This window comes from Prionailurus viverrinus, chromosome B2 (genome assembly GCF_022837055.1).
Source record: "Prionailurus viverrinus isolate Anna chromosome B2, UM_Priviv_1.0, whole genome shotgun sequence".
NCBI lineage: Eukaryota > Metazoa > Chordata > Mammalia > Carnivora > Felidae > Prionailurus > Prionailurus viverrinus.
In genome coordinates this window covers 123,264,134-123,288,856 of record NC_062565.1, presented here as the reverse complement: position 1 = coordinate 123,288,856, position 24,723 = coordinate 123,264,134, and the positions used below count along the sequence as shown (strand labels likewise).

The following is a 24,723-nucleotide window of genomic DNA, read 5'->3' as shown; positions in this document are numbered from 1 at the left end:
TGAAAGCAGATGGCATAGGGGAATATTTCAAAGCCATTAAAAAAAAAGAATTAGAGCATGAAAGTGTAAGTAGCATCATGGTGGACATGGAAGGGAATACTAAGGTAGGAGTTGTGCAAAAGAAAGGTACAGAATATTCAGAATCGGTGCAGAGTACAAAATGTTCCCTGCACGTCGTAACCCCAGTTACCCAGAGACGCAATCCATACACAGAAAACAAAATAATAGGGAAAGTTCTCTTTTGACAGAGATGCATTTCCATGGGGCCTGTTAGTTGCTGCAGAACAGCTACCTGATGGGCAAATGCTAAAAACACCCATGTATGAAAGAAGCAATCACAGCCTAGCAGGAGGCGGCAAATGCTAGCCAACGAAGCGATACTAAGGGTATTATGGGCAAGCATTGTGGGGATGAGCAATCCAAAAAAAAACCTAACAAAGCTCAGAGCTTAATAATCACCCCAAAGTGGCATGAATTATAAAGTACGCTGAAGTCTGCAGTGTGGCCTCTGCAGCTCAGTCACACTGTCATCTCAGTGTCGCCCAGTGAGGTGGAGTACGGTGAGGCCAGGGGTTAAAGTGGAGCAAAGACACGACAGTAAATACGACGCCTTGCAATCACTTCCCATGTTACAAGCGGAGCTGTCCTGGGAAAGGGTGAGAGCTTCAGAAATTCCTTTTACTTTTCAGTATTGACTTTTCTGTTTGCTATTTTGCCTCAATTCTTTGCTTTTAGCCCTGCATCCTCTGGAGAGTGAGCATCCTACATTGATGAAAGTCAAGATTTCCATATCTGCCTGGGGATGTGAACTGATGCCACCTACTCAAAGTCAGTCAGGCACGGAGCCGTTTCTCTGAACACCCAGCCTGCTGGTGCATGACAGAAACAAGACAAACTGGGCTACCGGCACAGAAGCTTTTGTCTTTGCTTTTTTTGCAAATCCCCACAGATATCCAAACAGACTTGTACCAGGACAGCACTTCTACCACAAGTATGCAGAGTGAAGACACAGAAAATAATTTCCCGACTCATTCTTTGTATGTGTAGTTTCTGCAAAAAGAATAATTCTTTTTTCTCCTGCTTCTGAGAAGTGAGTGATGTAGCAGCGGAGTGTGGCGGGCTTGTTTTCCTTTTCCTGTTTCAAAACTGGGAAGCCAAGTCAGACCGTGAAATGAAAGGCTAGCTAACAAAAAGGTCCCATATCTCTGATGCATTACTTACTGCTTTAAGATCCTCTAAAATGTATCTAATATGATATGACCCCCTGAAAATGTCTAATACAACACTGCATGTTTTAAATTAAAAACAATTTTAATGCTTATTTATTTTGAGAGAGAGAGAGAGAGAGAGAGAGAGAGAAAGAGAGAGAAGGGGCAGAAATGGGGAGAGTGAGAGAATCCCAAGCAGGCTCCGCCTTGTCAGTGCAGAGCCTGATGCGGGACTTAAACCCATGAACCGTGATATCATGACCTGAGCTGAAACCAAGAGTCAGACACTTAACTGACTGAACCACCCAGGTGCCCCCTAATGCTGCATTTTTGAAAAGATTTATTGCCAAGCTCAACTAAGGTGGGAAAAACACTGGAACTATCACCTCCAGGACGTGCCCTGCTCATTACACCCAGTGCTCCTGCAGAATGAAGCCATTGTGGTCGGCCATTGGCTCAGAGCTGAGCCCCAAAAGAGAAAGAAGGGTGGAGGGAAAGGGTAGTGGTGATGGGTATTTTGGAGAAAAAAAGAGGTCATGGAGAATTTCTGGAGTGTTCTTTCTACTTCCTTGAAATGAAATAAAATTACCACCTCCACCCCCCCCAACTGTCTGGAACCAGTGTCATCGGTAGGCTTTGATTTACTAAAGCACCACAAAAATTTCTCTTTAAAGGAAGAACATAGATATTTGTGCACTTTAGATGCCCTGGCCTACAACAAAATTTCCATATCCAGTTGAGATACAATATGATTCACAGTTGTGAAGAAGTGTTTGGCAATTGCTTTTTATATCTAATACTTAATAGAACACTTTATACTTACAAAGTCTTTCATGACCACCTTTATGGCTAAGCCATAATTAAGCCTTCTGACAGAGATTATTGGTGTTTATCTTAAGTCACAGAAACATGAAATTGCCCCCAATTATAAGGCATATTAATCATTGAGGCTTATAACGATGAACAATACATGTTACTTTACATTTGTCAAAACCCGTAGAATGAATGTACACCACCAAGAGTAAAACTCCAATGTAAACCATAGACTTTGGATGATAATGATTTGTGAATATAAGTTCATTCATTATAACAAACGTACCACCCTTGTGCAAGACGTCAATAGTGGGTAAGGCTGAGGGTTGGGGGGTGATGGGTTACATGGGAACTTTCAGTGCTTTCTGATCAATTTTGCTGTGAACCTAAAACTTCTCCAAAAAATAGTCTGCTTTCAAAAATAACAAAAAACCCATTGAGGCAAAAGTGTTTATCTTTCAGGCTGTGTGAAAGTTTTCTTCCCTATCCTTTTCTTTTCGTCATTCCCTTTCTTGGGATCTTATCCCTACAGTTCAAGCTGAAAATACATTTCTGGTACAGTTCTATAGATATTTCATACGAAAGTAGACTTCAATCCAAATTAGCTAAATAATTTCCCATGGCATCAATGATTTGGGATAGGGTAGATTTGACCAGTAAAAACTCCTGTGTCAGGGAAAGCCACTCGATTTCATCAGTTCATCTAACTTTTAATGAACTGGGATATTTGGGTCTGGATTCCTTTCTCAGAGGGTTGTGAGACTTCATGATTTTATATGGATAAATAACTTGGAGATTTATGGACCTAAGTGATTTCCTAGAGACTCTATAAAATGTCCCAGTTGGTAGCATTGAAAGAGAAATATTTTAACGTTTAATTTTCAAGTCAAATAAAATTGTTACATAAAAAAGCCCTTCACATTAAGAAGTATGATTGAAGGTGTATTTCAGACACACCAGGTTTCCAGTAAGCAAGTTTTTATGAGTACAGGCAAACAATTTAAATTAACAACTCTATTTTCAGAAACCATTTGATATCTGGGAGATAGGTCTCCTGTATTTGATGAGCTTATGGCTGCCTAAAAACAAAAATCAGAAAGAGCAGGAGGGCTGGGGGAGGAGGGAGAAAGTAAGGGGAAGAGGGCGAGGAGGGGGAAGGACCAGGAGGTGAAGAGGCTCCAAAGAAAATGGTTAGTGAAGGAGAGCCAATCATAATCCAGCTGTTCCAAGCCAACCAAAGCATCTGGTTTCTTTAATTTAGTACACTTCATACTAAAAGGCCAGTTTGTTTACACTGTATATTTTGAGTTATTTGAAATCTCCCTTCCAAACCATTGGGTTTGCAACTTCAGGGGAGGTTTTTCAAATGTGGCTGGAAAGTATCCCCACATCAGTATCATGTGGCATGAATGATATGGAAAAAAGGGAGAAAAGTTACAGCCATTTTCATAGTAGTTAGCATGACATTTCAGACTATTTTATTATGTCTTTTATTAAGTCTATTATGCTCCCCAATTCAACCTCTATACCGTGCAGATTAAGCCATATTTTCTATATAGGTAGACATACACAAGTGGATATGTGCACACCCGCAGGCACATGGGGCATTTCTTTACTGGTAACCCAAACCATATTACAGAAATACTATTTACATTTTAACCAAAACACTAACTGAATGAAAATACATGACGCTATCAAATCCAAGAAGAACTTATTTGGAACCTTTCTGGAAGGACTGTTCGGATTCAGTCCTCAGTCCTCTGACCGTTCGTTCCTTCATGGATGTTCTCTCAGTGAAGTCATTATTGACAGGGCTTCAGTTTTCACTTCTAAGGAGGGGTGTTCCAATGCTATCCCCCAAGCTACTGCTCTCGTCTGAACTCCAGTTCTAGATTTCCAACTTTTTCAAAACCCTTCTACTTGGCTGCCCCACAGTCACCTGGATGTCCAAAACAGAACTCACCATTTTTACCTAAAGGAATCCCCCTTTAATCTCCATATTTATGTCACTGACGCTATCCTCCTGGTCAAAAGAGTTGGAAACCTGGGAGTTAATTTCAACCATCTCTCCTCATCCCATATAGTCCTTGTTGGAGAAGCCAAGTATTTTACCATTTGCTTTACAATATCCTTTACATTTGTCCCTTATTCCTACTCTCATTGCCTCTCTTCACTTGATACCTGAATTACTCAATAATTTCTGGTTTGATTTTTCTGTACCTGAGACTTAAAAATATATAGCTGAAGGCAAAGACCAGAAAAACTCCCTAATATCATAAATAGACAGAAGAGGCTCATTCTGCCTAGGAGAGATACACAATTTGAAACCATTCACAAGAAAACGAATTCATAGCCAAGACAACTAGCAAGCCGTTAAATTCACAATGCTATAGTAAGACAGGTTCTTACCCATTTATCTTTTTTGTGATCCAGGATAACTGCATGACTGTCTCTGAGCTGACATCACAGACTTTCCAGTGTCTGGTAATATTTGGCAAATCTCGCCACCTTCTCCAGGTGATTAGGTGATCAGGTTATTAGTCTTTGACTTTTAAGTTCAGATAGGATAAAAGAAGTTCAGACAGAGGAAAGTTTGCTCCCATTTCTCAACTCTCTCCAGCTGGGACTGTTTGACATCATCAAGAGCCGTAACTGCAGCAACTTACAGACCAATAGCAACAGCAATGCCCAATGGGAAATGCAGCTGAAAAACAGGAGGCAAGAGCTAGTGATGAGGGGTTGGTCACAAACACTTAAGAGCTCAGTGTGACACCTTTGTGGCCTGTGTAATTCCCATTGACGTCAATTCTATGTTGTGGATACTTCAGGACACAGGAAAGAACCTTGCATTGCTCCACAAATCAGAGTTATTCTCTCAAAACTATAAATTAGGGGGTCTCAGAGTATCATCCTCAGACCAGCAATATTGGCAGCAACTATAAAATTCCTAGAAATGTAGATCCATGGGCTAACTGCAGAATCATAATCTCTGGGATTAAAGCCCAGGAAACGAGTTTAACAAACTTGCCACATTATTCTTATCCATGCTACAGTTTGAGAACCACTGCTCTAATGTATGATGATGATATTTATATGTAAGTAAACAATCAAACAAACACATAAATATGCAAATAAAAATGGGATAAAGAGCATTTTGAAGAGAGAGTCTACCTCTATTGAGGTTGATGCCAAAATTCAAAATATTCCACAAACCAAATGATGCCTTAGATTTCTTTGCTTGTTTGTTTTTGAGAGAGTCATTGAAGTCTAGAAAGAATACTGATCTGAGAGGCAAAGCATTCTAGGACAAAGAGAATCAGTTGTGATATGCAGAGAAAAGCCCAAAAGTGCTCTTCAGAATGTTAGTAGATGTTCTGATACTAACCGCCCCCCCCAAAAAAAAACCACAAATCTTGTAAGACTATTTTATTTTCTAATCATTCAGTTGTTCCTGAAGCCATTCTAGCTCTCTTCCATTTGTCCAACTGGTTATCAGATCCTGGAAATTTTACCTCCTACTATTTATTGAATTTATCCCATTGGGTGCTTTCTTCAATACACTTTAGTTTAAGTATCCTTTTCTTGTCTAAGGCACATTGGTCACATCTATTTGGTGACTCTCTCTCTCTCTCTCTTCCCATGTGTGTTCCCCTATAGTCCATCCCTTACAAACAGGCTACATTAATTTTCCTGAAATTATGACTCTCACTGCTATGTTTAAAACTCTTCAATGGTTTTATATTGCTCTCAGAATGAAACAGAGGGCTTCTCCTTATCTGACTTTGCCTAATTCTTCAGCTTTATTACCTGCCTGGGTTACTATACCTACCTCACCAATTTACTGGTCTTCTGCAAACATGGTGCCATTCCCCCCTTTCCCAGGGCTGGGCTATTCCTACCCGCCTTCCCGTGTGGCTAATTTGTAGCTATGCTTTAAGACTCAGTTCAAATTTCTCCTCCTGGCGAAAACTCTCTCAGATCACATCCCCCTCCCCCATTTTGCCTTGGGTGCCCCTCCTCTGTGTAGCACCCAATCCTAACGTTCATCACATTTGGCTTCTCTTTCTCCTTAGAGCTTCCTAAGGACAGGAGCCACTTCTCATTAATGTGTGTAAGCATGATACTCGGGTCTTTCCAAGGTACACAGCAGCTGCTCAATAAATGCTTATTAAACAAAGGAAAAATGAATAAGACAATTAATAGACAGTAGTCCTTCTAGAAGCTTCTCCTGAGCATAGAGCATTGAGAAAGATCTTCCTGTCAGATGGGTATCCATTGAACAAAAATGGCTCATGAGCAGGGATAAGACAGTTTGTATCAAATGAAAACGGACTCCAAGCCTTCCCACAGACCTCAAACGAAACCATATTGGGAACCTACAGAAACTGTAAATCTCTTTTCATGCTGCTATTTCTCCTCATATTTCCACACTCCTACCAAGACTGGGGGAAAATGTGTTGAAATGAAACCCCAAAGGCCATTTCGAGGAAGTTAAAATTGAAGTGGAAGGAGGAAGGATAAGAAATCTTCCGTGAGAATGTTTGTTCTCACTGCCAAACTTTCAGCCTCCAGAGATTTGGGGGTGGGAGGAGGAGTTTGTGTCAGATTGGAGAGCTTATAAATTTAGGTGCTTATTAAACTGAATATAAATTATAAAAACTTGGAAGTTTATTTTCTTGAATTATTGGAACAAGCCTGGAATTTAATTCTGTATTATGTTCTCTAGAGATATAGGGACCAAAAAAAGGGAAGAGTTATTTGCTCAGCTTGAGAATATGATACTGAACACAGGTTTTTTTTTTGGTTTTTTGTTTTTTGTTTTTTGTTTTTTTTCCTTCCAGTTTTTTCCTCATCATTGTATCATAAGATCTGGAAGAATTGCAGGTGGGTGGTTGGTTTGGATCCAGTTCCCAGACCCTGCTGTTCATTAATTGTCCTTTTTTAATTTATATTCTGATATTTGGAGTGATTTTCCCCCGCTGAAGTAGGATGGATCCCAATCTACCCAGGAGAACGTACCCTCAAATTCTCACACTTTAGATAGGTATTTCATCTGACTAAGCAGGAGCCATAATGTCTCAATGGACCAGATTCTTATGAAGAGTGTTGTTTTGGTCACCAGAACAGTTGAAAGCCACGATCCTGGAGAAATCATTGGAAACGATAAGTCTCTTTGCCTTCTTCATCCAAATGTTTTGTTTCTGAGTCGCAACTTGTGTCTGATAAAGTTGAGGTCTGACCCCATATTATGTTGGCAAGAGTCAAAAGTCAAAGTGCTTGAAAAGTTCAAGTGTATAAATAAGATCCCAGCCTTTAAGTGGTCTGTGTCTGAAGAAAATCTGGTTCTAATAGCATTGTCCCATAGAACTTTTTGCAATGATGAAACTATTTTGTGTTGTCCAATAGTGTAGTCATCAGCTATATGTGGCTATGAGAAACTGAATTTTTAACTTTATTCAATTCTCATTAACTTAAATTCAAATAGTCACACATGGCTAATGATTACTATATTGGACAGCATAGCTTCAAGATGTGGTCTCAATATATATACATACATTGAGCATGAAAAGTGATGGTTTCTAAAGAGAAGAACAAAGTCAGGAAGTTTATCTACTCGTTAAGAATATATAGTTCTCCAGGTTAGACAACAGTATGAAAGGTATGATCCCCGTTTATATGAAGATTGCATGCGAGTCCATATAGAGATGTCTGAAAGGTATTAACAAAATAAACTTTTCCTGAGTAACAGAATTTGGGCCACTTTTTAATTGGTGCTTTTCCATTTTGTTTTTAATATCTGTAATAAGCATGTATAGATTTTTTTAATTATAAAGCTATTTTATGAGTATATGGTATGCATCTTTCAACATTTACTCTAAAATGTATATGTACTTATAAAACATAAGTTCCACTACTCCTTATGATATAATCTATACTGCCCAAAGGAAGACTATTTGGGAGTTGGGATGGGATTTTGCACAGAAAGTTGTGTATAACTTTTCCTAATCAAAGATTCCAAAGAGATGTTTTTTTCTTTTGTCTCCTTTAGAAACCATCTAATTTCTTTTTCAGGATATTTAAAGTTTTTCATCACCACTGGCATTCTGAGATATCCTTGTGGTATTATCACTCATTTGGAACTAGGATGCTCAGATATCCAAATCTACTGTAACAATGAGGTTTCTTTCAGGGAATCAATTAGGCGTGGCCTAGAATGGATCTTGCAAGGGGAGGTCGGTAAGGGAAACAACATCTGATTATTGAAGTTGTCAGGTGGGCACTCATCCATTTGCCTTCAGTTAAATGTGTTGTGAAGGATGAGTGGCCTTAGCTAAATGTTGGAGGAAAGGCACTCCAAGAATACAAGGATTCATCAGACATTTAACCAAAGATGAGCATAGCTCACATTCAGCCCTCGCTGGCATTTATTCCCCAGATTAATCAGTCCTTTGAGGAATGCCTTTTACATTGCAAAGGCATATCCTCTTTGTACCTTGACCTGCAACCCTGCTCAATATTCCTGCAGAAGAGGACCCTCAGCCTCATGTGATCTCTCTTTTCTCGATTTATCACTGGCACCCTGAAGCACTCAGCTCACATGTAGCTTGGCACGAGGCTCACATTCAACTGAACTGAGCATTTCATCCAGCAGCTAACCTCAATTCACCCTGGGATGAGATCAGAACCAGGAATTCTGGCCAGATTTGAATTAGCAATGGGTGACTCCATAGGATTTAAAATAATCATGGAAACCTGTGTGCATCTATGTGAACCACACCGGAACACCAAACACATTTGTGCTCATTATCAAGTGGCTCAGCTCTGGAATAAACAACAAAGAAATTATACCCTACATTTGAAAAATAAAAATCCAGGACTGATGGAACCTCTTTCACCGACGGTGACTGTGGTTTGAAGACATTTTATTCATTAACAAGTGTTGACCAAAGTCTTTGATTTAGTGCGGTTATTTCAGACCTTTCTCCTCATTAGAGTTAACTGAATGATCTTGTGTAATTATTGTGGAATGAGCTATCTCTCTCTTCCCCTCTTTAGCACTTTGAAAATAAAACTCAATATTTTGAAATTCAACTTTTATATATTATGTATGGCTTTTTTTTTCTAGTCTACTTTTCCTGTTGTCCAACCTTTCTGAAGATTAGTGATTCCAAACTTTGATCTTTGCGAGGTTTTTAGCTCTTCCTATGATCTCATTTCCAAAATATCTTTTTGGGAAGAAAATTCCTAGGAATGGGGTGGGAATGAATTCTCCACCAGGGAACTGGGTCTATTGGGTACCATGTGGGAACTAAAATGTTTCATTTGATTCAGATATGAGACTTTGGTGAAATACCAGTTTTTAATTTGCATTTTACTCTCATAACAGGTTTTTATAAAGTATGTTGAGATTCGCAATTGGAAAGATACAAATTACCATCATCCATGGCTACTTATACTCTGATACACTTTAATGATATATTTCTAGGTTTACACTCTATGTGGCTATAAGGATGCTGCTACATTAGACTTGTGCCCCTATCACCCAAATTTATATGTTAAAGTCCTAACCCTCAGTATCTCAGAATCTGACTGTATTTGCAAAGGGGGGTCTTTGAAAAGGTAATTAAGTTACAGTGAAGACATTAGGATGGGTCCTAATCCAATAAGACTGATGTCTCTCTAAAAGAGGAAATTTGGACACAGCCACAGAAGGAAGACCATGTAAAGACCCAGGGAGAAGATGGCCATATATAAGTCAAGAAGAGAGGCTTAAGAAGAAAGCAAACCTTGACACTTTGAGTTTGGACATTTACCCTCCAGAACCATAAGAAAATAAGTGATACTTTGTTATGGCAGCACTAGGAAACTAATACAGATGCCCTTAATTTGGTGATTAAGGAAAGAGACATTATACCTTTATTTACCCCACTCACATTCTTTACATAAAAAGGGTGGGGTGTTTTGAATAGCTGCTGCCCAGGACCAATCACAGTAGCTGACATATAGACAGTTCAGCAATATGTGTTATGTACCCTCCCTTTAACGCCATTCAGAAGGAGGTCTTTGGCTGTGGCCCTACTTGAGTGCTCCTGCAGTACAGAAACAAGGCAACAGTGAGCTGGATTGTGAAATCGAAGGTAGATTTAAATGCAGCCACCCCTGTTGACATTGCTGCCTCAGATATTCTATCAACACGCTTGAACCAGGAGAGTAGGCCAAAACGACACAGGAACCAACCATGTTCTCAGACACACCAGCCACAAGGAACCCTTGGGACTTTTTCCAAAAAGAGAAGGGTACACTGAGTGGCTGTTAGCCCGTCCTACCAGAATGTACAGGTGAGCCAATAAAAACCACACGACCAACTTTATCAAGAGCTGCTGACAAGCCTGAAAGATCCAAGAGGGACACCTGACCCATGTCTGTTGTCAAGACATTATCCACCATAGCAACCAGGCCAGTTTCCATCGCACATGCTGGTCTACAGCTCAGTTGAACAGGATCAAGAAAGTCAGGATTCTAAATATCAACAGCATCACTCTGTCAAAACCTCTCCTATGACCTTTCTCAGTGATGACAAAATGAAAGTTAGCTAGGCCGTCTATGTCCAGAAAAGTCTTCAGTGGTATAGCCTCTGTCTGAAATATTCTGTCCTACAAGGTGGATAGTTTTTCCATAGGGTAATGTGACACTGTGAAACTTATGCTAAAATGATGAAGGTAAAATGTGATTATTAGAAGACACTTATTCTTTCTTAAGATGGATAGAAAAATAAAGAAACAAAAATTCAAGCATCTGTCTTACCAGGTGCCTCTCCCCCACTGTTTCCTATCACTGAAATTTGTTCATAACACTAATGACAATTTTTATCTGTCTGTCTTCCCGTACCCTCCTCCCTCACTATTTATTTGCTGTTTTCCCCCATTAGATTGTAGCCTTCATGAGGGCAGGGACGATATTTGTAGTATTTACCAATATATATTTAGGACAAATTTTAATGCTTGCCCCATAATGGATATTCACTAAATATTTTTATTTTATTTTATTTTTTTAATGTTTATTTATTTTTGAGAGACAGGTAGAGTGCAAGCAGAGGAGGGGCAGAGAGAGAGGAAGACACAGAATGCAAAGTAGGCTTCAGGCTCTGAGCCTTCAACACAAAGCCCAACGTGGGGCTCGAACCCACAAACTGTGAGATCATGACCTGAGCCAAAGTCAGACCCTTAACCGACTGAGCCACCCAGGTGCCCCTCACTAAATATTTTTGAATGACTGAATTAATGAAAAATTTCAATGGACACCAAGAAATAAGTTAACATCTATTTAGTTCTTATTGTGTTGTGTATCTCAAAAGGCGCTGTCATAGGCTCATCTCATTTAATTCTCAAAACATTAGAACGATGTATTCTGAACACCATTTCTCTGGTGAGAAAACTGAGGCCCAGAGAACTATCATATCTTGGTGTTTCTGTAACTATTGTGAAATGATCTATTCCTCTGTTCCCCTTTCTTAGCACTTTGAAAATAAAATTCCCAAAATTTTGAAATTCAACTTTTTTCTACTTTACTTCTCCTCTTGTCCAACCTTTCTGATGCTTTAGTGATTTTACATTTTGAGCAGTGCTGAGGTGAAGGCTGAGGTTGGCTGCAGAGACTATGGCAGCTTCGCTACAAGACAGTCTCTGTAATTTTGTTTTCATTGGTTATTTTCAATATATTTATTAGGTTGTTAAGCTGAACCATGCTGCCTATCTGCAGCCAATTTTTCTCCAGTGCAAATGGCATATTAACTATGCAGCTATAGCGAAAGTAGTCAGTACTCTTAGGTGAGCTCCTCAAACCGAAACACTGATGGGCAAGTCATGAGTGGGTCGAAGGTTCAATGAGATCTTTTCCAAACCTCTCTGGTTTGGAAATATAGCTAGAAATCTCCTGGGGTCGAGGCTTCTGATGAGGTCCTGGAGCTTCTTGGTCCAGGCGTGGGTTTGGAATACTTGGGAAACAGCCGACCACAGGGATCTCAGGGCTCCTCGTTCTGGCTCGGTTGGGATAGTGCTGAGCTGCCTGAAAAGTAGGACACTTGAGGGGGTGGTGGAGACTTTTTCAAACCTCAACAGGAATTTCAATTGTTCATTTGGGCAAGAGTTTGGGTTTGGTTCCTATGTAATCCCAAATAACTTGTTTTCTACTGACTTTAAATTTTTGGATTCAAATTGTAAATGTTCAAGTAATATGATCATGTAGGAAAATCGATCCACCATAGTATTTTAGTTTGACGATAATACGAAGTCAAAATGTTGCAAATTTTTAGAAAAAAATCAAAAAGTGACATTCTAAATAATCAGAGAGCCAGAGAGAGACAGAGAGGGAGAGAGAGGGTGTGTGTATTAGTATTTTAAAGTACACAAAAATCCCACTGTTTTTTAAATTACACGATGTATGGCATAAATGAATGTGTAAAATGCTATCCCATCTAGATCAGTTACTGAACTTTCAAAATGCAAGAGAAAATTAGAGTACACTTAAATTGTTTTCTTTGAACAATATTCTTATTCATGAGACTTGATTATGGCAATATTAATGATTTCAGAACCACGTATTAACATAATCATTAAAAATGTGAAAAACATAGGTCTGAACACAAATTGAATGGGTATTCATAGAGCTTAATTAATATTCTACCTGGACACCATTGTGAAATAAATAATTTGCCTTAATTTACTGATTATAATCCAAAGGAATTCAAACGTGATAGACTTTTTCTCCTGTTCAATTATAATTTAGAAACTCAATCTACTTCTAATTAAACTCTTCTATGTGTCACATCAAAATGATATGTTATCAACTGTTTTCGAGTTATGGTAGCTGTTTCTTAAAGTTGGTTTTAAATTGTGCTTCTACTTTTTTAGGCTTTGATTCTTCTTTTTAAAGTTTATTATTTATTTATTTTGAGAGAGAGAGAGAGAGAGAGAGAGAGATAAAACATGAGTGGGGGGAGGGGCAGAGAAAGAATCAAGAGAGAGAGAGAGAGAGAGAGAGAGAAAGAACCTACTGAGCCTGACCCAGGGGTCAAACCCACCAATCATTAGATTGTGACCTGAGCAGAAATCAAGAGTTGGACGCTTAACCAACTGAGCCCCCCATGTACCTCAGGCTTTGAACCTTTAAAATACAGTGCAGTGTCTTGCCTGCAACATAATATGTATGCCCAGAAAAAGTTAACCACTGGAGGATTTCTAATTTTTGCTATTTGCCAGTTTAAAATTCTTTAAATTTGGGGGTCTTTTGTGCTCATTTTAGCTTACATTTGCTGTGTGAATAACACTCTTTCTTTAATGGCGACTCAGAGTAGAGATAGATCGATAGAGAAGTAGAAAAAAGATATGCTACTTCTTTACCTGAATCCTGTAGCATTATATTTACCATTCTGAATTTATTTTTTAACATTTATTTTTTTTAACCAAGGTAATTCATCTGAGTTATTTCCTGATGAAGATTTCGTGATCTCAGTGCAGTAATAAAAACAAAGAAACAAAAATTTAACATCATTTTTCATATTTCATAATTGTATACTTAAAAACTGAGTTTTCAAAAACACTGGAAATGATTCATTCAAAAGACCCAGTTTATTTTAATTGGCTAGACGTTAATTTAAAGCATTTAAGATAGGACATTAATAATTGTTTTCTTGAATGCCTTGAAAACTGCACATTTACACAGTCAAATGCTTTTTAAATAACAGTGTTGCATTTCTGAGACGGTTTAAACTGTACTATTTCAAGAACTGAAGTAGAGGGGAAAATCATGACTTTCTGTCTGAGGACACGTTCACTGCTGATTATTTTCTAAGTCCTCCGTGAGTGCAATCTAATGTGACCTCACATGTCCATGTTTGCACCCGCATGTGCAGTCACACACAGTCTTTCAAATGGTTGAAAGGTTATTTCACTGCGTGCACAGAGCATTTTCTGTCTCATGATTTGTCCCTGTCTGCTTACTGCTTCTAGCTTCTCTGCCTTTAAAGTTACATAGAGAGTACATTTGCAAGTTATTTCAAAATTGTTTTTCCTTTGCTATGTGGATTAATGTGCTGTGGGCAGCTAACCATTGAACTGTTTTTAGGATTAAAACATAAACCACAAACTTTCTTTTCAGATTGCGTTCCCATTTTTTTCTTCTCCCGAAGAAAATCAAGAACCAGAAATTCAGTTCTAAATTAATTAAGAGGATCATTGTTTGCCGATTTTCCTCTTCCTGACCTTCTCTTTTCATTGACTCTGAAAGGGAAGTGTGTGCTCCACTCATTTCAAAGGAATGCTTGCAATTTGGTGGTAGATTATGCAAACTCCAATTAGTGATCCACAAGGTGTTGAAAAAACAGGGTCCAATGTGTGGGAAATACTGGCAGCTCACTGCCAGCAACTTGAAAAACACCTTCCTCGCTTAGATGTGAAGCCACATCTATATCAACATGAAATCCTGCTCAAAGTCACATCTACAATAGTTTAAATGGAAAACAAATACAACGAACAACCAAAAAAGTAAAAGACCTTAGTTCGAGTTGTGCTTGGTGCAGAGAAATTCTTACATATTGCTAATCAGGTCTTAATCAGAGTGTCTTACAGAGTTTTAGGTTCTATAATTTAAATACTGTTCGCTTTTCATGCAATCACTTCGATCACAAATATTTATGCTCAGCTGTGGTGTGCAGCTCTTCATGAAGCGTGTAGCCTAATTGGGGGCTGGGGTGGATAGAAAACAACAAAGGCATATGGTTACCACTGAGAAATAGAAATAAACTTCATGCGGTCTCACTTAGCATTGGGATCATTTAGTCTGGAGAAAAATGGGTAAATTGTTACTATTGAAGATGTTTCGAGGTGAAAGATTTTATATGCATACCTCATCTTATAATCTAGAACATTTCTGTGAATAAGGGGCAAAGGCATGTTGTTTCCATTATGTAAAGGAATTCCTACCGAGATAAGGAGTGGCTGTTCAGAGGAGAGTACTCAGGGAATCATGGACAAAAATGCAACTGGAATTCATATTTCTCTCTTTTCAGGTTCGTGCTCTATCTCCCCATCTCTTCTGCTTCGGTTGCTAAGTGATGCTGTGCAATTTTTTTTCCTTTTTAAAGAATATTTATCGTGGTACTTTATGTAACAGAATATACTGCATACCTGACAATTTTTTTAACAACTCCCTTTTATGTGAGACAGCTGTTTGCATCTGCATAGTGAGAGAGCTGAATAGCTATTCTTTGTCTGTAGCCCAGGCCATGACTATTCCACTGATTTGTCCAAAGTGTCACACTCTCTAAGGGGTTTGCATTCCTCACAATTTACAGATGCTCCAATAAGAACATGATGGCTTTGCAAATAAGTATCAGCAAGGGTTCATTTCTGTTATAGATTTCGTTCAGCATCATCCCACACACTCTGACCATACAGTTGGCCTCTAGGAGGACCAATCAAACATGAAGAGCAAACAAGGAATCCAGGCTGTACTTTTGTTTTAATAGCTCATTGAGTCATCCTTGGGGAGCCAAATTTCCCTGCCTCGGGGATAAAATCATGGGAATGGGTCTCAGCTGCTGTGCAATGGGGCAGGAGATGGCTGTGCTGTCTTACAGGTACTTTCTTCTGGATTGTGGCTGAGATTGATTAAAAATAAGGTAAGAACCACATGTGGATATGCTTGGTTAAGACTTAAAAAAAGGAAAGAGAAACTTCTGTGGAAATGTTGGAATGTGAGAAGCTTTGAAGAAGCAGTGATGTGTGGAATTGGTGATCTGATTGTAAACCACCGGTTAGAACTGAAAATCATAGGGGGAAGTACCATTTTCATATTATTACCAAGAACTGATAAAAAAGAGCCTAACTTAGCACTTAAAATCTGAAATGTTAACTGTTCAATGACAGCCGCTACTCTAGAAAACTGATCTTTCTGAAATTTATGCCTCATCAGACTTTATATTTTAATCCAGAAAAAAACATTTAGATTAAATGATCACGTAAACACCATGCGACCTAATCAGGTCTACTGAACTGTTTAATAATGTCATTTAACTTACACGTGTACACCCTGGATCCCTTGTTTGCTGTTTGGGTTTAGTTTGGTCCTTTTGGAAGGCAACACCTATGGCCTCAGGAAGAGGTGGGAAGGTTCCGAACAGGATCCCACAACGCTCCCCAAACTAGAGTTAAAACAGCAACATTCCTGAAGCCCTGAGAGTAAATGAGATGCTTGTTGAAAACCACTTGCGTTAGCTACAGTAAAAGCAATGGACTCCCAACATGATCAGATCAAGCCTGTGGTCTCTTTTTAAGAGAGTGTCTAGCTGATACTCGTAAGCGTTAGCATGGTTTCTCATATGAGAGAAAAGGGATGATAGTTTCAGTTTTTCCGACCGTTGTTCTTCTGTGACAGCCTCAAAGGTAGTTTTGTAGAGTGAAGGTTCAATCTGATAAGCTTATTTATAAATAATTATGTCAGGGAAGTGGTTCGTCGCATGATGATATGACGTCCTCAAAGTAAACTGAGAACACCCAACAAGCCCAGGTTTTGGCAGGGCTCCCAGGTGGCTGCTGTCAAATTCTCCTGTCCCCAGATGAGTCCCAGTAGGTGTCTCCTTTACTCACTTCTAGGCACGTGTGAAACTGTGCTTTGTGGTACTTGGGCTATGGGCTGTCTGTAAGGAGGAGGTATGAATGTCACTTACACACACACAAGCATGTGCCATTCTCGTAAACTTGCAAGCCACTGGATTCTCTGTGACTTGCATTCGTTTGTGCGTTTATTCACAACGCACGAACCATGTGCCAGGCATAATAAGGGACAAGTACTGTTTCTGCTTGTAAAGGGCTTACAGTGTTTGGGGGAAAGGTAGAAATTAAACATATCATTGCAAGTGTTGTGAAGGAGAATGAAAGGTATGTGTACTTAGCACTACTAAGGGCCTAATCTATTAGGGGCATCAGGAACAGCCTTCCAAAAAATAGTGACAACTAAGCTAAAGACAATGAAAACAATACTTTATGGGGCATGTGAATGGGCTTCCTTTTAGAAGGAAGGGAAGGGAATGGGGCTGGTTGTCTTACCCACATTGTGAAGTTCTTGGCCAAGGTTCCAGGTATGAAGATGGAGATAAGTATATGAGACAGTTGAGAAATGAGTTGGGACCAGGCAAGCAAACCAAATTGGGCTTAGCCTGAGCCCTTCGTAGCTTCAAGAGAACTGTCTTCATTAAGGCCCCACATGTAAGGAAACAGGTAGTCTGTTGTCGATTCCTCCTGTTTGAGTCTCTTGTCCCCAGCCTCTTACTCAATGAACTTGCCACCAGCAGAGAAGCAGGTGGGTAACTTTTGCCTTTATGAGATAGAAAGCTGAAGTGGTTTTCGTTGCCTGTTGTTTGGTGATTTTTGGCTCCTCATGCACAGACAGAAAGTAATTATAATTTGGTTTGTTTTTCTTCTTTCAAAGCATATGTTTGACCTGCTTATGCTTTTCTTTAGAGCTGCAATGTTAATACAGCTGCACTTGCAGAACAATGTTAGCTCCTAATAGTCTTCTGCTGCACACTAAAAAGAACCCCAGAGTAAAAAGATGTACAATTAAGGAGTTGCGGATATTTTCATAGTCTTCTCACATGTTAATAGAGTCCTAAACAAGATGCTATTTCGCACATTGTATGTTCTTCATTCAATATTACTAATTAATTAAATGCAGTTTAATAAGTCCCTACTTTGCCCCTGGAAATGCATGTTGGAGGAAAATTTATTATGTAGCCAGGAGATATGAAAAATACAATAGTACCTACAGCATTAGCTGGAAGATAAAAAAAGAGATGCTATGGGTTACAGGTGTGGAGGTATTTATTCCTGAGATATCAGGGAAGGCTACATGAAAGTGTTAATTGGGCTGATTCTTGAAAGCTAAGGGAATTTGGAAATTAGAGGGTTGGGGATGAGGCATGAATGTCCAGTGGGCGAGGACAACTTTGAGTAAACGTTCAGAGGCGGGAAACTATAGTAAGAGAAACACAAGTTGTCCTGTTTTGTTGGCATGTAGCAAAAGCGAGGCAGAGAAGTGGAAAGTACAGAGTGGGGCTAGCTTGCAGTATGTTTCGGATGCTGGATTAGTGGGGAGCCAATGGAAGATTTTGAGGGGAACGGCATAAGCAGAGCTATGCTTTGGAAAGAGTAACCTGTGTTTAGGATGGATTCGCCTTTAGGTGATGTTGAAAACAGAGAACTCGGGAGACTATTTCAGTGATCGAGATCTGAAAGAGGGAGGCTGTGACTTCCCAGGGTGGTGGGAGAAGCAGGCAGGAAGACAGGGAAAATAGTAATGGGTGTATATAACTGCTTTGATATTGTGAGTTGTGGTCGTTGTCGTTGTGTTTTTATTTTAAAGAGAAAGAGTGCGTGCGTGTGGGGAGCGGGGCAGAGGGAGAGAGAGAGAATCCTAATGGGCTCCACACTGAGTGTGGAGAGTATTTTCTCTCAATTGGCCTCAATTCTGACCCTACTAAGGTCTTGAGAATCTAGAATGACAGTAGAAAATCTAATCCAAACTCAGGTCAGTGTGATCAGTCTCTGCTCCACATCCCTTCTCCCCACCAAGAATTCAAGATGGCTTAGAATCAATGGTGGATTCTAATGCATTGCTAGGACAACTCAGCCTTCAGGCCAACACAAGACCCTGGAAACAACTTCAGATCCCTTCTAGAGAGGGATCTGGGTGTTTAGGTTGGGTCAGAGCTTAACTGGGCATTGTAGGTAGAGAGGAAGGGGTGGCAGGTGGAAAGGAATCTCTCAGGACCCCAGAGCTGCTGTTCTTAGGCCTGAAATGGACTTCTCCTGTTTTGTTTGCTTGGCAATTCTCTGATATTCTGAAAAACTTCCATGAAAAGAGGCTGTGTGCCACCTTGGCTAATAGTGTGTGTTCTGGAGATCCCCAATGTGAGTTCCAATTCTGTCCCTCTAGCTGTGTGGCTTCAGACAACTGTCCTAACCTCCAGGTGCCTTCCTTCTCGTAGCCACAAAATAGGATACAATAGTCCCCTTTTATTTATGCTTTTACTTTCTATGGTTTCAGTTACTCGTGGTTGGGAAGCAGGTGACCCTCCTTCTGATGCAGTGTAGAAAGTCAATGGTATCCTAACACTACGTCTCAGTGTCTACGTCATTCTCCTCATGTCATCTCATCACAGTCATTTAATCATCTCAGATCATCACAAGAGGAAGGGTGAGTACAGTAGGATATTTAGAGAGAGAGACCACATTTATATAATTTTTATTATAGTATGTTGTCATAATTGTTCCATTTCATTATTGTTGTTCATCTCTTACCGTGCCTAATTTATAAATTAAATTTTATCATAGGTATGTGTTTACAGGCAAAAGCATAATGTAGATAGGGTTCAGTACTATCTGTGGTTTCAGGCATCCACCGGGGCTGTTGGGATATATCCCCCACGGATAAGGGGAGACAACTGTAATAGGCCTTATCTCACGAGGATGGTGTAAGGATCACCCAGAAAACATTGGAACACTGTTTAGTTCCTGACCACTTTACACCCTCAGCACTAAGGGGTTAGGTCTCTGTTCCTCAGTGTCCTCACAGAGCTGTGCCCTACTCTCTGTCAAATACCACACAGTATTCTTTTTTAATGTTTATTTATTTTTGAGAGAGAGAGAGAGAGATGGGGGGAGGGACAGAGAGAGAGAGGGAGACAGAGGATCCCAAGTGGGTTCTGTGCTGACAACAGAGAGCCCAGTGTGGGGCTCAAACCCATTAACCGTGAGATCCTTCCTGACCTGATCCAAAGTCAGATGCTTAACTGACTGAGCCACCCAGGTGCCCCAATATTCTTTGTTTCCATTTTTGTCTTTTCACTAGACCATGAGCATCTTGAGGGCCAGTGCAGTAATGCCAATATCCCATGCTTGAAGTCTAACAACATATCAAGAACAGTGCTCACTCATTACAAATGAGAAGGCTGAGACCTGACAGGTTAGTTAGTCAAGCACCACATACCTAGTAAGCAACAGACCAGGATTAGAAACTGGTATGTTGAGTTGCTTTCTCCGTAACTGTCCTGTAGTATCTTAATCGTAGTCATCTTTGTACCCCCTGGGTCAGGCGCAATGCCCAGCCTGAATTAGATGCTCATTTAAAGCCTGGGAGATGTGTTTGGTGGATTTGACCCCATGCGTGGTTAAATTTGAACACATCTCATGACTTCTGACGGATAGTGCTAAGTCACTGAAAGCATTGAGAGGAACTATGGCCCCAGTTTCACAACCCTTTGACTTTCAGATTTGGCAGGTAATGCCATCCCTCTTTTCTTACATGGGGGAGGGGAGAGGAGGATGAGTCATGAAGGGTAGGTTAATTGTTCAAGAATTCCTGATCCCAGACTAGTTCTCAGGTCTTTCTACCGAGGACAACTATCCTTGAATTAGGGCAGAATTTTTAAAAATCTCTTATTAGACTCTCACGTAAACAATGCTATTCACACTAATACTGATTCATTCAAAACGAAAGCTGTTTGTTATGCTACCGGCTAATAAGTGAACTTATTTAAGAGTAAAATAAAACAGAGGGTGGCAGTCAACTTCATAGCATTTGTCTCATTCCATTACATTTATGCATTCAAGAGATCATTATTGTGCATCTATTATATGGCAGCCACCAGGCACAGCACAATGTTCTAGGAAATAGTATAAAAATCCTCCTGCCAGGGTTTTCCCTGAAAGAACAACCAAAATAATTCAAAGGAGTGGTTTTTATCAAGGGGTATGTACCAAGTGAAAAGAACCCTGGACTTGTAATCAGAAGCAGAGGACTACAACCTCAGCTCTGTTTCACAGTAATAAAATTTGGAGTTTACTGAACATGTACTCAGTGGCAGGTATTGTGCAAAGCCTTCTCGTTTATTTTGAAAATCTCGTTAATTTTGAAAATAGTTTGAGATTTCATTAACACATAAAAATTGTATATATTTAAGATGTACAACTGATTGTTTTTTTTGTTTGTTTGTTTTTTTACTTTGAGAGAGAGAGAGAGCAGGGGAGGGGCAGAGAGAGAGGGAGACAGAGAATCCCAAGCAGTCTTCATGCTGTCAGTGCAAAGCCCAACGTGGTGCTTGAACTCGAAATCTGAGATCATGACCTGAGCTGAAATCAAGAGTCAGATACTTAACCAACTGAGCTACCCATGCGTCTTCTCAATTGATGTCTTGATATACAAATACATACAATGTGAAATGATTATCACAGTCAAGATAAATAACATGTCCATTACCTCTGTGCAGTTACCATGGTATGTGTGTCTGTGTTAAGAGTAAAGATCTATTCTCTTAGCAAATTATAAGTATACGATACAACTGTTGTCACCACGCTGTGAGTTAGATCTGCACTATTGGTCCTGCATAATTGACACTTTGTACCCCTTGACCAACATCGCCCCATTTTCCTCTTTCCTCAGCCTATGAATCTGACTGTTTTAGATTCCACATATAAGTGAGATCATGCAATATTTCCTTTTCGTGTCTTCCTTATTTCACTTGGCAAAATGTCCTCCAGGTTGCTTCACAGTGCAAATGTCAGGCTGGCTTTTTCTTTTTCTTTCTTTCTTTCTTTCTTTCTTTCTTTCTTTCTTTCAAGACTGAATAATTTCTATTTTATATACATGTAAATTCCATCACACACATATAATTTCCATTATATATATTTTTCATGTTATCTATTTATCCATTATCTATCTATATGACTATTCATTCATCTGTCAAATGACATTTTATTTTTTTTCCATATACAAAGCCTTCTTATCTTTTTTTTTTTTAAGCTGTGTGATCTGGGACAAATCTCTTACACAACTTGAGCCTCAGTTTCCCATTTGTGAAGTGGGGTAGTAATTCTGTATCTGTCTGTCACTGGGTTGTTCTGAGGATTAAAGGAAATAATGTGAATGTGAAAGTTCCTTGTATACTTACGTTTTTATAATAAACTTGTTTTTATTACCACAACTTAGATGTTCTTATAGTTTATACTTTTTTCCCTGGTTTCTTACGTTTCTTATTCTGCTAATAAAATGATTTTAGGTTCTTGTTCACATGTTTCTTCTATGAAGCCAATATCTATACTAACTTGGCTATTTACTTATAAATCTGAAGTCTAATATATTAAATTTTATTAATGTAGGTATTAAAGAAGAGAGGGCAGAGGAAACAGAGAGAAAAATGATATAAATCAAATGGAAGCAAAAGAATCAGTCCTTTCTTCCATCAAAGTCAGGGACAAGGTGAAGGTCTGGGATGATGACCCAGATTTAGAAATAAGCCTTATTCAGGAAAAAAGTTCTGCAAATGGAGATTAGCTAAAAAAGAAGGAAGGGTATGTTAGATATTTATTTTTATCAGCAAGATTTAAAATAATTATCCATTTTGATTCAGATGTATTCTAACTTTTCAGACTAGTATTTGACATCAGAATACAAGGGTTTGAATTGTTAGCTAATTTTCCTGCTTGATTCTTTGATTGTAAATTTTGAAGAGAAGAGGGATGTAATTCGTATTTCTTCACATCACTCTCTAAGCTTGACAGAGGTCTGATTTCTGGCAGATGAAATGATCAATTTATGGCAAATATTTTCTGAGAGCGGTGTTCAATGTTCCAAGCATCAGCATCACTATTTTCTTAATAAAAATGTAGGGTTATTAGCCTTCTATACATGGAAGCAGTTCATTTATTTCAAGTGTGAGGAGGTGAGAGCTAAAATCCTGAACGTGAAAGTCTTGAAAACTGAATGGCATGACTTTGGGAAAATTAATCAAATGGACTTTAGGATAGTATTCAAACAGCCACTATGTTCTTGGAGTTTGCATAATTAAAACTTAGAAATTTATGCCTAGCGTCTAGGCTTTTCCTGCTCAAATGCAGCAAAGCCATCACCCACTCTTGCCAAAGTTGTCATTCTGAGCTTAAATCAAACATGGGCTCTGTTTCAAGTGACTGTGCCCTCCCGGCATGGTTCCATCACGGCTCAGATCTCCACGGCTTGCACTTTGACTGGCTCTGGTGCAGTGAGAGGAAAGTTTACATCTGCATAGCAAGTAGGAAGGTGTCTTTTGATTCCATGTCCAGGGATTGATTAATTCTGTATAATTGCATTGAGGAACTACTGAGAGATCGGCCCCAAGGATGGAGTCTACATGCATTCTTCTGCCTTCTCTCTGCCTCAGAAACAGGTCACTTTTAACTCGTACACTGTGAAGTTGCTATTAGGTCACCCTTGGTCCAAAGCACAGGTCAACCTGACATGTCACCACTGCTTATGTTGAACAACTGCTCAGAGTGGCTCGTTCATAATTCATGCATCTGAAAAGTGGATTGTCTGTATTTAGTTTGCTGATTTTCAGTCCTGTTTCTGATATTTTCATGGCAGAACCTAAAAGCTTTACGTTCCATTAGACTATTCCTTATATAAATCACTTTTTCTCTTGCAAATCAGTGTCCTCAAAGGAATGCCTTTTGGTCTAGTAACACTTAAAGTAAATGGACATGATATAGTATATTTTCCCCTGAATTCCATAAAATACCACCTATGAAAATGTCACCTACTCCCCACCCACATGGCTTCCCTTTCATCTGTCTCAAATCCACATGTTGTTTAGCATAAGAGGTTACCAACCAACACTTGAGTTGATAAGGTGAGGTACATAAGCTTCCTGAATCTACCATTGCTCATAACACTGGAATATCATATACTAAGACTGTACATTCCAAAGTGGGATAATTTTGACTAAACCTATTCCTTTGAAAGCAATTAATCAGACAGTATTTTTCTTAATTCCCCTTGGCTGTTATTTCTACCTTGCTGCTGAGTTCCCAGGAAATAGACCTTTGAGGTGAGATGATTTTTGTTCAATGAACAGGCTGGTGGTGCTGAATAATTTCAGGTTTCTTTGGACATTTTGGGATGACCAGATGTTATATGTTTTCAGGTTGTCCTTTGTCTCTAATTGAAGGTCATCCAAACTTTGAAATCTCATGAGGAAATCTAATGGTTTTCTTAAACATAACTAGAAGACATCAGCTCCTGCCAGTTTCATTAGGAAATAAGCTATTATGTTGATCTCCTTACAAAACCTCTGGTTTCTGAGAAGTTTCTCTCCCTGTGGTGCTTTGGAAAGGTCTGCCGCTTGTCAAGAGTGATCAATCTTGATTCCTGAAAAGCTGTGGCTGGAATTCTAATGCCAACATGCCATGAACTGGTTTTCTGCATTAAAAAGTCTAAGCGGATGTCATCTCGACAAAAATGGTAATATAGAGACTTTGTGATTAAATAGATTTTTGATGTTAAGTGGCGATTCATACCATAAACAATTGACAACTCAAAAATGAGAATACAAGCCTCTCGAATTTTAACTTGTTTTAACAAAGGATTTAGTTGAAAACCAAGTACTGGCAAATTCAACATCCTTTTAGAAATTACTTTTGCATGTACTTGGACTCAACCAAATTTTCAACTCTGTATCTCCACTCCGAACCAATTAGAATATTTTGGTAATTGTATGATTAGAAGTATTAGGCTTTCACTGTACATACTGATGTAAAAATGAGTAAAAGTTGGATTAAAAATTGGAAGTAAAGAGGGGTGCCTGAGTGGCTCACTTGGTTAGGCATTTGAC

General features: G+C 39.2%; 1 protein-coding gene across 8 annotated transcripts in view; it reads right to left on the bottom strand.

Annotated features, from left to right (window-relative positions):
* The window catches only part of PDE7B (phosphodiesterase 7B), a 584,077-nt gene that overhangs the window by 98,560 nt on the left and 460,794 nt on the right, over positions 1-24,723 (bottom strand). The window contains exon 1 of one of the 8 annotated variants that reach the window (XM_047860048.1): positions 4,431-4,505. The exons of the other annotated variants lie outside the window; for them this stretch is intronic. Coding sequence (XP_047716004.1) covers positions 4,431-4,434 — 4 coding nt within the window. The 5' untranslated portion in view covers positions 4,435-4,505. Of the gene's footprint in view, positions 1-4,430; positions 4,506-24,723 lie in introns of those variants that run through there. 8 annotated transcript variants of the gene reach the window in all.